Source organism: Zootoca vivipara, chromosome 10 (genome assembly GCF_963506605.1).
Source record: "Zootoca vivipara chromosome 10, rZooViv1.1, whole genome shotgun sequence".
In the NCBI taxonomy this organism is placed as follows: domain Eukaryota; kingdom Metazoa; phylum Chordata; class Lepidosauria; order Squamata; family Lacertidae; genus Zootoca; species Zootoca vivipara.
Genome location: NC_083285.1, coordinates 2,804,937 through 2,822,926, shown reverse-complemented (window position 1 = coordinate 2,822,926; position 17,990 = coordinate 2,804,937). Strand labels below are relative to the sequence as shown.

General features: G+C 44.6%; 1 protein-coding gene across 7 annotated transcripts in view; it reads left to right on the top strand.

Annotated features, from left to right (window-relative positions):
- ITPR2 (inositol 1,4,5-trisphosphate receptor type 2) overlaps positions 1-17,990 on the top strand; it is a 277,002-nt gene that overhangs the window by 99,359 nt on the left and 159,653 nt on the right. For all 7 annotated transcript variants that reach the window (XM_035127537.2, XM_035127538.2, XM_035127539.2 and 4 more), the window contains 6 exons: positions 7-179; positions 442-561; positions 661-846; positions 2,720-2,971; positions 5,310-5,454; positions 11,435-11,585. In XM_035127537.2, the coding sequence (XP_034983428.1) occupies positions 7-179; positions 442-561; positions 661-846; positions 2,720-2,971; positions 5,310-5,454; positions 11,435-11,585 (1,027 nt within the window). The remainder of the gene's footprint in view (positions 1-6; positions 180-441; positions 562-660; positions 847-2,719; positions 2,972-5,309; positions 5,455-11,434; positions 11,586-17,990) is intronic.

The following is a 17,990-nucleotide window of genomic DNA, read 5'->3' as shown; positions in this document are numbered from 1 at the left end:
TTCCAGGAATACATTGCTAAGAACTTCTGCGTCATGCAGTCTCAGATCGGCTATGATATATTGGCAGAAGACACAATCACAGCTTTGTTGCACAACAACAGGAAGCTACTAGAGAAACATATCACAGCTAAAGAAATAGAGACGTTTGTAAATTTACTTAGGAGGAATCGAGAGCCAAGGTTTGAATTAGCCCACACCATTTCTTTGCTTTCTTTTAAAAAATTGTACCCTGATAATCTTTTTATCTGTGTATCTGTGACCATGAACCTGTGATCATGAACAAATGATAGATTACATAGACTTTGCACTATATGTAATATAAATTTGCATTCAGTATTTTACGGATAGGGTACTTTTGATAATCATTGTGTTGTTTCTTTTCAATAAATTCCTACAGTGTGACCCATCCCATTTTCTTGTTAATCTCCCCCTCACCTCAAGGTTCTTGGACTATCTGTCAGACTTGTGTGTTTCTAACACAACTGCAATCCCAGTCACTCAGGAACTTATTTGCAAATATATGCTGAGCCCAGGAAATGCTGATATTCTCATTCAGACCAAGTAAGTTAATTGACCTCTGTTTAATTATTTCACATTGTCTCACACAGTTTTAAGTAGATCATTAGTACCATAGGTATAGTGTAAACTGTTTGTTTTAAGGTTGGTCTCAGTGCAAATGGACAACCCCTTGGATTGCTCCACCCTCTCTGATGATCTAGACGAGGAAGAGGTTTGGCTGTACTGGATTGATAGCAACAAGGAACCTCATGGCAAAGCAATCAGGCATCTTGCCCAAGAAGCTAAGGAGGGCACCAAAGCTGATTTAGAAGTCCTCACTTATTACAGGTAAAGCAGCTTTCCAAAAAGGTGAATTATTCGTCCCACAGGACACAAGTTAATCCTTTCTGTTCCTTCTGTGTTCTCTGGATTCAGTGTCCTCAGAGTTCATTGCCTGAATTCAAGCACCTAACAGGCCACAACACACACTCCACAAATTTTGGAGTCCTGAGCTAAGCATTAATTTGGTACTTACTTAGGTAAGAATTTTCCCTTTGAGAAAAAATATACTGAACACACACCCATCTCCAGCATGGTTCCACCAGAAAGTGGGATAAACTTTGGAAAACAATGTCTGAACAAAGCTGTGTTTATAAGGTTCTGCAATGGTGTTTTGTACAATGTAATCCAAGGCTGAAAGCATACCCATTGCTGGGTATGGACTAAATTAGTATTTTGGGTAAAGACTACTATTGATCTGTGAAAGAAACTTCACTGGGGGTCAGATGAATGGCATGGGAACACCCACTCGCATTGTTGAAGCTACAAGAATGTGGATCTGATCAGTGCATGGCTAGGAGACTATAAAGAGCCCCGTGTAAGATACTCTGCTAATAGAAGAATGTAAAGTTATACCAACATCAAATTAAATCAAACTTGGTGTTGCTTCATTTCCTGGAGGGGAAATAAAATCTGAACAAGCCCTGAGTTGTTTAATGCACAATCTTCAGTTCATTGATAGGTCTTCATTTAAGCTAAAGTTGTTTCATTGAATTAAATTAAGACTGCAATTGTTGGCACATATACCAGGAAGAAAACCCTCCCCCAACACACACACACACACACATTGTAGCAGGCTTCTGAGTAAAGTGCATAAGATTGATTGTACTGCAAGTCAGCTGATTGATTTGGAATCCACAAATCAGCTTGTGTCCTTATCATTTTCTTTAGGCATGGCTTTTGGCAAAACTGCTATTAAATGCAAGAATTTCAACGCAGTTGAGGGATTTATTCGGAGTAGTGCTATGTACGCCATGTAGGGCTGGGCGATGTCAGCATTTCAACCTCGTGATGTATCACCAGCCAAACACTGCAATATGAAATGGAGGGGATGCAACACACACAACAACTTAGGAGAGGGGAAGGATGAGGCCTGCCTCCCTGCTTTGCATCACTCACTAGCCTCCATTCCCATCGGGGCAGCTAATTTCCTGAGGAGCTGGTTTCTCTGCCTCCTTCACCACACGCCTGATTCTCCCTGTTCCTTCCTTCACCCCCACCCCAATTTTAAGGCTCCTTCACCACATGCCCGGTTCTCCCTGCTCTTTCCTTCACACAAACACACTGATTTCAAGCCTCCTTCACCATATGACAGATTCTCCCTGCTCCTTCACACACACACACACACACACACACACACACACACACACACACAATTTCCCCTGCTCCTTCCCTCACACATACACCAATGCCAAGCCTCCTTCACCCTACACCCAATTCTCACTGCTTCTTCCTTTACACACACATGCACACACCGATTTCAAGCCTCCTTCACCTCGTGCCCAGTTGTCCCCGTTTCTCCCCACCCCCACCCCAATCTCAGGCCCAGCTGGTGCCACTTGTTCCTGCTGCTGGGTGCTGGAGGCGGAGGACTCAGGAGCAGTGGCGGTTTCACTCCTGGTATACCACCGGGTGAAGCTGCCATCGTGCTGTGGCCCTCATGGCAGTCCTGGGTGATGTATTGATACATTGCCCAGGCCTAACACCATGTAATGTGGATCTTATTTTATAACTGAGCAAGAGTCTAACAGCCATAGTCCAGTAATGTGTTGGTTGAGTTTATGTAACGTTTCTCAGACATTTAGACTGGTACCTTAGCAACCAGGTTATTGAGTAACAAACACAGAAATGGAAATGACATTATTTTATTACCTTTTCTAAGGTACCAGTTGAACCTCTTTGCAAGAATGTGTCTGGATCGCCAGTATTTGGCTATAAACCAGATTTCCACGCAGCTGTCGGTGGATCTGATCCTGCGCTGCATGTCGGATGAGAGCCTGCCTTACGACCTGCGAGCCTCCTTCTGCCGTCTCCTGCTGCATATGCATGTGGATAGAGATCCCCAGGAGATAGTGGTGCCTGTGAAGTATGCCAGGCTGTGGACCGAAATCCCTACCAAGATCACTATCCACGAGTGAGTTCCCTGTTGCAACAAACAAAATGGAACATTCACTGATTAGTGGCAGATTCATTTGTAGGAGTAGTCATAATAAAAATAAACAAATAAATAAGGCATAATGGACACAGTTCTACTTGATTTTAAGAGATGATTTGACAAATTCATGTAGGATAGGCTACCTGATTTGATAGCTAAATGGGACCTCCATGTTCAGAGGCAGTATACAGTCTTCTGAAGACAAATAAGACAAGGCCATTGCCTGCTTCTGAGCATACCAGAAGTGGCTTGCTTCTGTGGGGTGGGGCCATAGTGCTAGCTTCCTGGCAGTGCCTCTTACTGGAAGGGAGAGGAACAAGGGGGCAGGGTACAAGTGCATTGTCTAGAGCAGTGGATTAGCTCCACCGGTGTGCCCAAACTTGCCCCTCCCCATCTTGGCAGGAAGCTAATCTTGCAACTCTGCCCCACTGGGTGAGATACTTCTGCGGCACACAAGAACCTTGGCAGGCTACTCTGGTTTACATTATGGGTCTAAATGGATCCTGGTTCTGATGCAGCAGGGTTCTTCTTACATTCTTATGAAGCAATTATTATTATTATAGCTATTTACTTTATATCCCACTGTTTTCCCAGACCAGAACTTAAAAGGCAGTATACTGTTAGGGTGCCAGCAAGTAGGCACACTGAAGAGCAGCAGACAGGGTCGGATAAGCCAAGGTCAACAGTCTGGTCAGAGCCAGTTGAAGTCAGACAGTTACGTGGGAGTCAAGAGTAGCCAAGGTCAGTTAAAGCCAGAAGTCCAAAAGCCGGGGTCAGGGAAGCCAGAAGTCTTACGTGGAGTCAAGAGTAGCCAAAGTCAGTTCAAGGCAGAAATCCAAAAGCCGGGGTCAGGAAAGCCAGATCAGGATCACAGGAACCAAGGACAAGATGAGCGAGGCAACTAGGCACTTCAGAACGACGTTGCAGACGCTGAGGAGTGGCCAGCCGGCCTCTCTCTTAAGTAGCAGGTTCCCTCTCCCGCTTTTTATGAGCTGCAGCTGTTTCTAATTGCAGCCGGCGTTTTTCAGCTCTGCGTTCCTTTGCAGAGAAGGGAGGGGGGAAGGGGTCATCTGATAACCTGCCTGACTGGGGCCTGGTTCTGGATCGACTTGTTGCTGCAGTTCTGACCTTCCCTCCTCCCTGTCAGATTGCTCTTCTTCCGAGGAGTGCCTCCACCAGTCTTCCCCAGGTGTGAATTCCTCAGATTCCTCTGAGGGGGCTTGTCAGGGGGAGCTAGCCACCACTCCTCCTCGTCTGTCTCAACCCTGACATACACAATATTTCTTATTATCTCTGAGAATAAAAACCTGATAATTTTCATGCAGCATGAAAGTGAAAAGGTTTCTGTCCTGGGTGGGTAACAGAGTATAACATTTTAGTATTGACTTTTTTTTACCATGAAGATCCATAACAAGGGAAGGAGAAGAAGAAGAAGATCACCATCGTAATCATCCAGTGACTACCTCATCCTGAATGAAAGCTCTTTAAATTCACCTGCCACTCACAAAACTACCAATACCACCCTTTTTGTGGGGCATAGTTAACCCTAGGAAGAAGCTATGTGGCATAGCCTTCTGCATTGCAACTGCTTCAAATTAGCATTCACGTGCCTTAGAGTACCGTTGCTGACAAGCCTCAGGTTTTGCATTAAATGACTAACGCTCTGCAGTGAGTTGCTGCCTGGGGTTCCACACTGTGTGTGCACATAAAACAGCAACAAATGGGCATGGCTAATACAAGTTTATAAATGCATGCATTACGTTGGTGTCCAGAAGAGGCTACGGGTTCCTGCTGTGTGTAGATATAAGCTTGGATTCTATATGTGAACCAAAAGAGCTTCCATTCATAGAAGGAGACGGGCTCATGAAAGAGGTCCTTATTTTGAGGTAGAGGTTTCTGTTGTTGTTTTCGACGAGCCTTGCTTATTTATATATCTTCAGGATGGACCTTTTGAGTTTGTGTAGTAGATTTCTAGAGTATATCATCAGCTGCTTAACGGGATGTACAGTCCAGCTTAATTTTTGTTTTATTTATTATTTACCCCACCTTTTAATATAGACTCTGGATGTTTTTCAATAAAAACAAATTAATTATTAAATTAAAAGCAGTATAAAATTTACAAATAGTAATAATTAATGGTGAGGTCTACGCTGATTCTCATGATTCCAACTCCTCTTTAACTTCCTTGGGGATTTGTGAGAAGCTCTTGGGAGATGTCAACAACCTATCAAACATTTGTGCTTGTGAGGCACCAAAAAATATTTATTAAACCTTTACTCCCACTTATTCAGCTTTTGCTCATGGTCTTGCTTTGTAGGTACGACTCTTTCACAGATTCCTCACGAAATGACATGAAGAGGAAATTTGCTTTGACAATGGAATTTGTAGAGGAGTACTTGAAAGAAGTTGTGAACCAGCCTTTTCCTTTTGGAGACAAACAGAAGAACAAGCTAACTTTTGAGGTATTTTTCTGTTATCCTTGCCAGTACTGAGTACTTTTCAACTTTTTTTAAAAAAGAGAGAGCAAAGGGAAGCAGTGGCAGAAGATCAGCTGATTTGCCATCATTCTCTGCCCCCTCCCTCACCATTGCACATGCAGTTTCCCACTTGAGGTCTTGCTGATTCTGAATTTACCAAACCGAGTATGGGGTGGGGAAGGTTATTAAGAATACCCAACAACAGCCAGAGGGTGGGTTCAGTACAATTTTAATGGATAGCACAGTTGATCCTGTTAAGGCCCTATGGAATGGCGAGACTTGTAGGGCCATTGATATAATTGCTCCAGCACTGTGGGGTCCATTTTGCTGCTTGGTACAGCTAAGAGTTGCAGTCAGTGAGGTGGCCTGGGAGAGGGTTGGTGCATAAGTGGCGCAAAACGTACTTAGGAGTCAACCGAGCATATGCTCAGGCTCATAACTGGGCCTATCATGTGGCGGTGAGAGATCCTACTTTACTGCCTCCATTGCATCCTCTGGGAGTTGTCCAACAGAGCTGTTCTGTGTGGCTGTAGGTTGGTTAATCTTGATGAAGGGGCAGACCTCTGGAGTACATAGTAACTAGCTGTCACTGACTAAACACTCTGAGGATAAAGTTGCTGCTATTGTGACTAGTGTTGCCACTAGCTCCTTAAAAAACAAGATTGTCCCATTTTTGAGCAGCAGTGTTCCCTGTCTCATTTGTGATGCCTTTTGTCCCATTTTCAAAGTCATGAAAAAATAAAATTGGCATTAATGTTTACTCCTTTGTGCACTCACCCCAACTTGCTTGTCTCACACAGGCCAGCTTGCTAGGCACCTTGGAGGTTTAGCCTGCCCTCCCAAGCTGGCTGGTTGAAACTCCACTCTAGCCAATAGAGCTTGCCAGTCAGCAGGCTCTTCTGGGTTGGGTTTCCAATGGCTCTAAGACAATGTTTCCCAAACTTGACTACAATTCCCATCATCCCTGAGCACTGGTCTTACTAGCTAGGGGTGATGGGAATTGTAATCCAAAGACAGCTAGGGACCCAAGAAACATTGCCTAAGAGGACGAGTAAAACATTTCCTGGAGCAGCAACCTCAGCCACTTCAAAACTAATAATTTGTTGCTATCTCTTCCCCGCTTTCTTATTTTTTTTCTTTTTTGGCTGGGTTTCTACATTTATCTTCCTTCTGATAGGCAGAAATTCAGCAGGTGGGGAGGATTTCCTTTCAATATTGTTGGAATGTTTGTAGTTACTGATAGCTTCCATTTGATAAATGTAATGGATTGCTTTGAAGTCATTTCTGCATCAGGTAAAGTAATTTTAACCCCCAATCCCCCCCAATTTGTCCTTTATTTTGCATGACCTGTCTTGTATTTTGCCCAACCAAAGGTGGCAACCCTAATTATGACAGTACCAGCTGAGGTGGCCTGAGGATGTGGACAGGATACTTGCAGTGATGCTCATTAGATCCTTGTCCATACTGGCTTGTTAAACCTAGCTGGGGTGGGGAGACCAAATGGGTCACGGGTCTGGTAAACACCTCCTTGTGCATTGGGGGGTCTGCTGCCCTTAAAGAGGCAGTGGTGTGTCCACCTCTCAAAAAATCCATCCTAGACTCAACAAAGTATAACAACTATAGACCAATTAACACCCCTTTCTTGGTAAAGGTGGTGGAGAAGGTTATTCCTGGAAGAGACTGATTATTTTAGATGCACTACAATCTGGGTTCAAACCTGGTTTTGGAACTGAATTGGCCTTAGTTGCCCTGATGAATGATCTTCATCATGAGAGGGACAGAGTGAGTGTGACCCTGTTACTTCTGCTTGATTGCTCAGTGGCTTTTGATACCATTGACCATGGTATCCTTCTGGACCGACTTAGTGATATGGGCATCAGAGGCACTGTATTACAATGGTTCTGATTTTATCATCAAGGTTGTATCCAGAAAGTATCACTGAGTCAGTGTTTCTCAGCCTGTTGACACTTGTGCCATTGGGTTCTCCAGGGCACTATTATCTCCCCAGTGTTATTTAATACCTGTATGAATATGTTGTGTGTGATCTTTGGGAAGTTTGGGGAGTTTGGTTCAGTAGGAATCACAATCATGGGAAAGGCTGCTGACCTGACCAGTTGTGCAGAAAACCATCATTGAGACCTCCATAAGGAGGGAAAGCCTCAAAAGGTAATTGCAAAAGAACTTGGATGTTCCCAATGTGTTGTATCAAAGCACATTAATGGAAAGTTAGGTGGAAGCAGACTGAGAGACCATTTAGAATCATAGAGTTGGAAGAGACCACAAGGGCCATCCAGTCCAACCCCCTGCCAAGCAGGAAACACCACCAAAGCATTCTTGACATATGCCTGTCAAGCCTCTGCTTAAAGACCTCCAAAGAAGGAGACTCCACCACACTCCTTGGTAGCAAATTCCACTGCCGAACAGCTCTTACTGTCAGGAAGTTCTTCCTAATGTTTAGGTGGAATCTTCTTTCTTGTAGTTTGAATCCATTGCTCCATGTCCGCTTCTCTGGAGCAGTAGAAAACAACTTTCACCCTCTTCTATATATATATCATCCTCTTCCTTTTATATATTTGAACATGGCTATCATATCACCCCTTAACCTTCTCTTCTCCAGGCTAAACATACCCGGCTCCCTAAGCTGTTCCTCATAAGGCATTGTTTCCAGGCCTTTGACCATTTTGGTTGCCCTCCTCTGGACACGTTCCAGCTTGTCAGTATCCTTTTTGAACTGTGGCGCCCAGAACTGGACACAGTACTCCAGGTGAGGTCTGACCAGAGCAGAATACAGTGGTACTATTACTTCCCTTGATCTAGATGCCATACTCCTATTGATGCAGCCCAGAATTACATTGGCTTTTTTAGCTGCTGCATCACACTGTTGACTCATGTCAAGTTTGTGGTCTACCAAGAATCCTAGATCCTTTTCACATGTACTGCTCTCAAGCCAGGTGTCTCCCATCCTGTATTTGTGCCTTTCAAATTTTTTTTTTGCCCTAGTGTAGTACTTTACATTTCTCCTTGTTAAAATTCATCTTGTTTGCTTTGGCCCAGTTGTCTAATCTGTAGATCATTTTGAAGTGTGATCCTGTCCTCTGGGGTATTAGCCACCCCACCCAATTTGGTGTCATCTGCAAACTTGATCAGGATGCCCTCAAGCCCATCATCCAAGTCATTTATAAAGACGTTGAATAAGACTGGGCCCAAGACAGAACCCTGTGGCACCCCACTAGTCACTACTCTCCAGGATGAAGAGGAGCCATTGATGAGCACCCTTTGGGTTCGGTCAGTAAGCCAGCTACAAATCCACTGAATGGTAGCATTGTCTAGCCCGCATTTTACCAGCTTCTTTACAAGAATATCATGGGGCACCTTGTCAAAGGCCTTGCTGAAATCAAGATAGGCTACATCCACAGTGTTCCCTTCATCTACCAGGCTTGTAATTCTGTCAAAAAATGAGATCAGATTAGTCTGACATGACTTATTTTTCAGAAACCCATGCTGGCTTTTAGTGATCACAGAGTTTCTTTCTAGGTGCTCACAGACCGTTTGTTAATGATCTGCTCTAGAATCCTTCCTGGTATTGATGTCAGGCTGACTGGGCGGTAATTGTTTGGGTCCACTCTTTCCCCCCTTTTGAAAATAGGGACAACATTTGCCCTCCTCCAGTCTGCTGGAACTTCGCCTGTTCTCCAGGAATTATCAAAGATTATTGCCAGTGGTTCTGAAATCACCTCTGCTAGTTCTTTTAATACTCTTGGATGTAGTTCATCTGGCCCTGGAGACTTGAATACATCTAAACTAGCCAAGTATTCTTATACTACCTCCTTACTTATTCTGGGCTGTGTTTCCCCTGCTGAATCATCTGCTCCATATTCTTCAGGTCGGGCATTGTTTTCTTTTTTTGCAGAAGACTGAGGCAAAGAAGGCATTGAGGAGTTTTGCCCTTTCTCTGTCCCCTGTTCGCATTTCACCATCTTCTCCTCTATGTGACCACACTGTTTCCTTATTCTTCCTTTTGCTACGGACATACCCATAAAAGCCCTTTTATGGCTCAGGAACCCTTTGCAGGGGTTATGGATTGAGTAGCTAAACACTATTCTAATTTTCTGAGATTGTGAATTTGGGGTTTTCTTCAGCTGTATGCCATAATATCACAATTACAACAAATAAAGGCTTGACATATCTTGCTTTGCATGTCATGCGCCTATCTCCTATATTGGTTTCACCTTTTAAGTTGAATTACTGAAATAAATGAACTTTTTGACGATATTCTAACTTTTCGAGTTTCACCTGTGGTTCACCAGCTACAGCAGTTCCTGGACGGCGATAGCGTGACCACTGTGAACCATGTGTTGGTAACCTCAGGGCTAGATTACTGTAATGTGCTCTATATGGGGCAGCCCTTGGGTTTGGTTCAGTAGCTCCAGCTGGTGCAGAACGCTACAGCCAAGTTGTTGTTGGGAGCTTTTGATCGAGAACATGTGACACCATTATTTAAAAAGCTGCACTGGCTAACCATTTGCCCCTGAGCCAGGTTCAAGGTTTACAAAGCCCTGAATAACTTGAGTTCAGGATACCTCAGAGATCACCTGAACCCTTATTTCAGCTTGATCACTGAAATAATCTGCAGGAGCGTTTTTTATTGTTCCATAAGTTTGTGAGGCTGATTTGGCAACAAAGCGAGATCAAGCCTTTCTCCTAAACTCTCCTTTTTGCAGGTCCAGGTGCCATTCTCCCCAGTCCCTAACCCAAATAACACCCCCCACAAGGATCTATTGATATTTGTTTTTAACTTCCTTACTGTACTTTTTTACTTTAAACTTGTTTTTAACTTAACGATTTTATTAACCACTGTGATATTTTTTATACATAAAATGTTTGGACAGAAATGTTTTTACAAATAAAAAATAAATTTCCATTGTTTCTAGGGACAGGGCTCTAGTGCCCTGCATAGCTTCATACCTCTCCACATAACTGGAAGAAATAGAATAAATTATACCAAATAGCAAATCTATGCAAATGTTGTTGAATTTGCATAATTCCTAATGATTGCAGCATGTCAGCTTTAATCAAAAACAGCAATATAAGTGACCAACCTGCAGTGGCCACATCAGTTGTTTTCAGCTCCATCCTGCAGAAGTATGTTTGTATGTGTGGGTGTGACAAAATTTAAGTGCTGAGAAAGTGGCACATTTTTATCTTTCTGGTTCTTGTTTAAACCTGTATCAGCTGATAGAATTTTCTGCAGGTGCCTTTTGGAGGTTATGAAAACTTTGGTAGGGTTTGGGGTGGTATCTTTGAACAAGGAAGGGTAGGGAAAGGCTGCTCCAGCATGGGGACTATTTAGACAGGCAGGGACTAGGAATACTGCCCTTTCATAGACTGATTCTACCATCATATAATTTAGTGTAGGATGCATATCTGAAAAATGCATTTCAGATATGCATTTTTTTTATTTGATGGTATCAAACCTGGTCTCTTTTTGGATAACATCTAGCCTCATCAGAAATGGACCTGTAATTTGTCCCTGCTGTAACACTTACAACTTACAAGTGAAGAAGGGCATGGTGGTGAAGGGTGTCAGAATACCCCTGCAGACACTGACCTTTGGACATTGAAATTGATGGGGATTTATTTGCCAGGGTATTCCTGGTCTCCCCATCACCTCCTTTTTCCTCAGTAAATTGTGTTTATGTAGGAAAGGAGAGGAAACTGAAAGCCATTGATTGGTGTGCAGCTATGTCAACAGTTCATAGTAGGAGATAGGGCTCTACTCTGTTCTGGGTCAAATCCATAGTTTGGATTGATTTCTGTTAATCTCCAGAAGATAACCACAAAATTTAGATTACCGGTAGTTCTGGAGGGCAGCCACGTGGGTCCATTCATCGCTAGTTAAATGTTGGGACCTCTTTCTTTCTATTGATATTCCTGACCTATCCCCCCCCCTCTTCCTTTTCTTTAGGTTGTGCACCTGGCTCGCAATCTTATATACTTTGGTTTTTATAGCTTCAGTGAGCTACTCAGACTGACTAGAACATTACTGGCTATCCTTGATATTGTACAAATGCCTATGTCATCATACTTTGAAAGATTAAGCAAATTTCAAGATGGAGGTGAGTGTGGGGGGAATAGAAAATTATTTGCAACACATAATACATTACTTAGTAATACCTTGCATTCATTAAAGGTTCTGCTCTTTATTTCCCCCAATGGCTTGAGGTGTGTGTTTCCCATAAAATAAATTGTATGCCATTCTGAGAACCCTGCTACTGAAGGACAGCTTATAATTGACTAAATAAAAGGAAATAAATACACCAAATAAAAATTGGCAGTATGTCTTCTTGTTTTGAATTATTTTAACCTTAAAATTAGATACTTTGGGTCATGCAAATAATGGCACATCTATTAATTTAAAAATTAGTAAGACACACATTAGATGAACATCCTTTGACTATAGTTTAGGATCTGTTGAAAATAATATTACGGTAATTATGGATAAAATCTCTCAGCAGATGACTACTAAATAAGAGATAGAAGGAAGATGTATTCATGCCTGACTGACCCGTTATTTTACTTTCACTGAGAGGGAACAGAAGCATTGCCAAAATCTTGATACCTGTAAGATTATTTAGCAGTAGTGGATGGCATGATGGGACCCTGTTGCTCCCCTGGTCACATTGCTGCCACTTACTGGAAGGTAGAGGTGGGGATGGGGTGAGGCAATGGCAAGGTCAGCACAACACAAACATTCCAGGGCTCCTGCCAGTGCAATTGAAAAGGTATAGAAAAGTTTCAAGGAGAAGGAACCTAAGGGGGCAAACAAATAAACCCCAAGCCAAAAACAGCCTGATAGAAACTCAGCATGTTCCGTGGTCATAGAATGCATAATTTTGTTTGGAGTGGAGGAATGGAAAAGCAGGAATAAGGGACAAGGATTGGAAAGGGATGATGCGGCTGGTTGAACAGGAACACTCCACACTGCAATACTTGGTTTCGGTTCCCACTTGTGTTGAATAATAATAGCAAGTGTTATGGGCTTAGCTCAACAAGGTGGGGAAATAAAGAAAACTGAAATTTGAGAAGGAATGGTGGATAAAATGAAAGGATTTTAATGGGAAAATCATAGAATCTTAGAGTTGGAAGAGACCCAAGGATCATCTAGTCCAATCCCCTGCAATGCAGGAATCTCAGCTAAAGCTAAAGCATCCATGACAGATGGCCAGCCAACTTCTGCTTAAAAACCTCCAAGGAAGCAGAGTCCACCACCTCTTGTGGGAGTCTGTTCTACGCCTGAGCAGCTCTTGCGGTCAGAAAGTTTTTCCAAATGTTTAGTTGGAGTGGGCCTCAGCCAACAGAATGGCTGAGGCAGGTTCCACGGGGGGTGGGGTGCACTGGGACCCCCAATCTCAGTGATCACCGGTAGGAGGAGGAGTTACGCTAAAACCAGACTATGTCATTACCAAGGAGGCAGGTTTAGTCATTTGAAGACTATCCCTGCCTCCGGGTCTGGTCTTGACCGAGTGGATGCTGGAATCAACAAGGGACACCCACATGACCTGAAGGTGCTGCTGTGCAATTCCAGGTCAATGATTCACAAGACCACTGCATATTCCCCCACAATGCAGTTTTAGCAGTTTCTGTTGTGCCTCTAGGCTCATCCTCTCTGCTTATTTTTTTTTTAAGCACCAGCCACTTGTCTTCTGGAACACGATGCTGCACTCCCTTCATCACTGAGTTGCCCTTTTGCGTTAATTCTCTAGTTCTGTGACGTTGTGTGTGCATGTGACAAGAAGAGCGTTCTACATGTTTCCATGCTACATTCACACATTATGCTTCCTGCTGTTTCATTCATGCATGCCTTTCAAACTAAGATTGAATGGAGCTTTTTTCCATTGCCAGATGAGAACGACACTTTCCAGAAAGTTTTTCACTGTGACTCCAGAAACCCTTTATGGACAGTGGATTTGGCCCCTGTTGGATCTGATGTGATATATAGATTGGTGAGAGAGAGAAAAGACGGCAGTCCAGGGCTCCTGTCCTTTGCTCTGAGCATGGGCAAAGCTGGGGGGCAGTGCCCCCCCTAGATACACAAAAATCATTTTAAAGCCAGTAGCACATGTGAAAAGGATCTAGATGTCTTGGTGGGCCACAAATTCAACATGAGTCAACAGTACGATGCAGCAGAAAAAATGGCCAATGCTATTCTAGGCTGCATCAGTGTTGTTGTTGTTGTTGTTGTTGTTAATTGAGTTTATATACCACCCTGTTGTCTTTGTCCATGGAGTTTTCTTGGCAGGGATACTGGAGTGGCTTGCCAGTTCCTTCTCCAGGTGGATCACGTTTAGTCAAAACTCTCCACTATGACCTGTCCATCTTGGGTGGCCCTGCATGGCATAGCTTATAGCTTCTCTGAGTTATTCAAGCCCCTTCGCCATGACAAGGCATTGATCCATGAAGGGGACCATAGAGAGCTGGACCATAAAGAAGGCTGATTGCTGAAGAATTGATGCTTTTGAATTATGGTGCTGGAGGAGACTCTTGAGAGTCCCATGGACTGCTAGAAGATCAAACCTCTCCATTCTGAAGGAAATCAGCCCTGAGTGCTCCCTGGAAGGACAGATCGTGAAGCTGAGGCTCCAATACTTTGGCCACCTCATGAGAACAGAAGAATCCTTGGAAAAGACCTTGATGTTTGGAAAGATTGAGGGCACTAGGAGAAGGGGACGACAGAGGACAAGATGGTTGGACAGTGTTCTCAAAGCTACCAACATGAGTTTGACCAAACTGTGGGAGGCAGTGGAAGACAGGAGTGCCTGGCGTGCTATAGTCCATGGGGTCACGAAGAGTCGGACACGACTAAACGACTAAACATCAACAACAACAATATACCACCCTATACCTGTGTGTCTCAGGGTAGTTCATGGAATAAGAAGTATAGGGAAGTCATAGTCCACTGTCCTACTCTCTCCAGCTTTGGTAAGACCACACTTGGAGTCCTGTGTCCAGTTCTGGGCACCCCAGTTTTAAAAGGAAATTGACAAATAATAATGCATTCAATACTTTTCTGTCTAATGTAGCTGAGTCCTTGGTATGACATGAGGATGTTCTCTCAACATCCAAAACATTCAGAGAGAAAGGAAGAAGTAACTCTGAATTTCATGTTGTTGATACATTATAAAAACTGAATGTGCTTCATTAAGAAGAATGAATCTGGTAACATGAAGGACAGAAGAGGATATGAATGGTCCTAGCTGAATATTGGGAGGGGAATGTATTAAGGATAACATTTTAAAGTTCCACAGGTATAAGCTTCACTCTTCCTCCAGTACTTAGTAGGGATAGTGTTAAGGGGGCAAGAGCAGTAGCAGGAAGATTCAGTCTGGGAAAATGGATATTTGCAAGCTTGCTTAAAGAAACAGCATAACAAGGAAGACAAGGAGTCTTCATGAATGATTCTGAGGATCGTGAAGTTTGAAGAGAATGCTAGTGTTAAAAAAGATTATATAATTACCATTCAGAGTGTTGAGAGGGGGCGAAGCGGCGGCGGCGGTTGGAGGCTCAGCGCACCTCAGCGCTGAGCGTCTGGGCGTCACCGCCGCCTCGCCCCCTCACAGCGCTGCCGCCGCCGCCACAGCCAAGCTCGGGGAGGAGGATGAGGCGGCGTTGGCCCCGAGCGGCGGCTGCGGCTGTGAGGGAGCATCCCGCCTTCGCCTCTCCATGGCTTCCTCGCTTGGGCAGCTCGTCCCGCAGTGGCTGCGAGGAAGCAGGCAGGAGGAGGAGGAAGAGGAGGGGAAGGAGAAGGAGAGGATCAATTGTTTTTTATTTTATTTTTGTTTTTTGTTTTTTCTACTTTTTATTTTTTCCTATTTTTTATTTGTATTTTTTCTATTTTCTATTTATTTTATTTTATTTTTTATTAATGGGTGGGGGGCGCCAGAAGGTGATCTCACTTAGGGCGCAAAAACCCTAGCACCGGCCCTGAGTGGTACCTCGCAAGACGAATGCCTCGTACAATGAAAAACTCACAAGACGAAAGAGTTTTGCATTGTGTGAGGCATTTGCAAGACAACGAGGTTTTCTATGACCACCACTTCATCTTGCGAAGCGTGGCCATAGAATGTAGCGCGGGAAGGCGGCAAAGGAATCATAGAATCATAGAATCATAGAATCATAGAGTTGGAAGAGACCACAAGGGCCATCCAGTCCAACCCCCTGCCAAGCAGGAAACACCATCAAAGCATTCCTGACAGATGGCTGTCAAGCCTCTGCTTAAAGACCTCCAAAGAAGGAGACTCCACCACACTCCTTGGCAGCAAATTCCACTGCCGAACAGCTCTTACTGTCAGGAAGTTCTTCCTAATGTTTAGGTGGAATTTTCTTTCTTGTAGTTTGAATCCGTTGCTCCGTGTCCGCTTCTCTGGAGCAGCAGAAAACAACCGTTCTCCCTCCTCTATATGACATCCTTTTATATATTTGAACATGGTTATCATATCACCCCTTAACCTTCTCTTCTCCAGGCTAAACATACCCAGCTCCCTAAGCCGTTCCTCATAAGGCATCGTTTCCAGGCCTTTGACCATTTTGGTTGCCCTCTTCTGGACACGTTCCAGCTTATCAGTATCCTTCTTGAACTGTGGTGCCCAGAACTGGACACAATACTCCAGGTGAGGTCTGACCAGAGCAGAATACAGTGGTACTATTACTTCCCTTGATCTAGATGCTATACTCCTATTGATGCAGCCCAGAATTGCATTGGCTTTTTTAGCTGCTGCATCACACTGCTGACTCATGTCAAGTTTGTGGTCAACCAAAACTCCTAGATCCTTTTCACATGTACTGCTCTCAAGCCAGGTGTCTCCCATCCTGTATTTGTGCCTTTCATTTTGTCTGCCCAAGTGTAGTACTTTACATTTCTCCTTGTTAAAATTCATCTTGTTTGCTTTGGCCCAGTTGTCAAATCTGTTAAGGTCATTCTGAAGTGTGATCCTGTCCTCTGGGGTGTTAGCCACCCCTCCCAATTTGGTGTCATCTGCAAACTTGCTCAGGATTCCCTCAAGCCCATCATCCAAGTCATTGATAAAGATGTTGAACAAGACTGGGCCCAAGACAGAACCCTGTGGCACCCCACTAGTCACTACTCTCCAGGATGAGGAGGAGCCATTGATGAGCACCCTTTGGGTTCGGTCAGTAAGCCAGCTACAAATCCACTGAATGGTAGCATTGTCTAGCCCACATTTTACCAGCTTCTTTACAAGAATACCATGGGGCACTTTGTCAAAGGCCTTGCTGAAATCAAGATCAGCTGTCAGCTGATCTTCCTTTGCCAGGGGGGACGGAGCTGAAGCGCGGTAGTGTGATGGCTATCCCTGCCTGTCTTCCCCTTGGCTCGGGGAAGACAGGTGGGGGCAAGTAGTGCCCGCAGCGCTTCGGCTCCGTCCCCTGGGAAAGACAGGCGGGAGGCGGCGGGGAGAAGTGCTTCTCCCCCCCCACCGCCTCACCACACACAGCCGCCATGGGACACAGCTTCGGAGACCTCCGAAGCCCTGTTCCATGCCGGGGAAGGCAGGCGGGAGGCGGCGGGGAGAAGCGCTTCTCCCCCCCCCCGCCTCGCACACAGCCGGCATCGGACAGGGCTTCGGAGAAGCGCTGCACCTTCTCCGAAGCCCCGTCCCATGCCGCCGCAAGTCCCCCGGAGCCCATAGGAACACATTGATTAAGTTTCAATGCATTCCTATGGGAAACCGGGACTCGCAAGATGAATTTTTCGTAGGACGAATTCAGTCCTGGAACGAATTAAATTCGTCTTGCGAGGCACCACTGTATTTCTGAGACCCTACAGCAGCACCCCTTATCTTTTGAACTGATACATAAACTCATCATGTTCTAGAAGAACTAGGGACTGGAACAGTCTGGTTAGGGAGCTAAAGAGATCTTCAGTTAACTCAACTTGTCGACTCGGCAAGAACATTTGATCATGTAGATGTGCTTGGAGCATTGGACTATTTTATTAATAGACTAGCTGGCCCTGCACACATTGCTGTGCATTAGTCTGTGAAATGGAGGGTAATAGCCCCCCTTCAGATCCCCCTGAGCCTCAGAGTCCCCCTGAGTCGAGGCGAGATACTATGGAGAGGGCAGGTTTCATCCCTGTGTCCCCCCCCCTGTTCTGACTCATTACGTATCCCTGCTCCCTATTCGGCCCCCCATCCCCCCCCAGGCAGACCCCTACCTCCACTTGGCAATGTTGGGCCTTGTTGCTGGAAAAGGCCTGATTTCAGTTGAAACAAAAGAAAAACATTCCTTCCAGCAGCTGGAAGGGATTTTTTTATTTTGTTTCAACTACGTCAGACCAACACGGCTACCTACCTGTTTTCAGTTGGTTTGGTCTTCAACACCTCTGCCGGATGTGAGTGGTGGATCTCGTGGTGGAGGCGGGGTTTGTGGGTTGCTGTGCGTTAGTCTGTCAAATGGAGGGTAATAGGCCCCCTTCAGATCCCCCTGAGGCTCAGAGTCCCCCT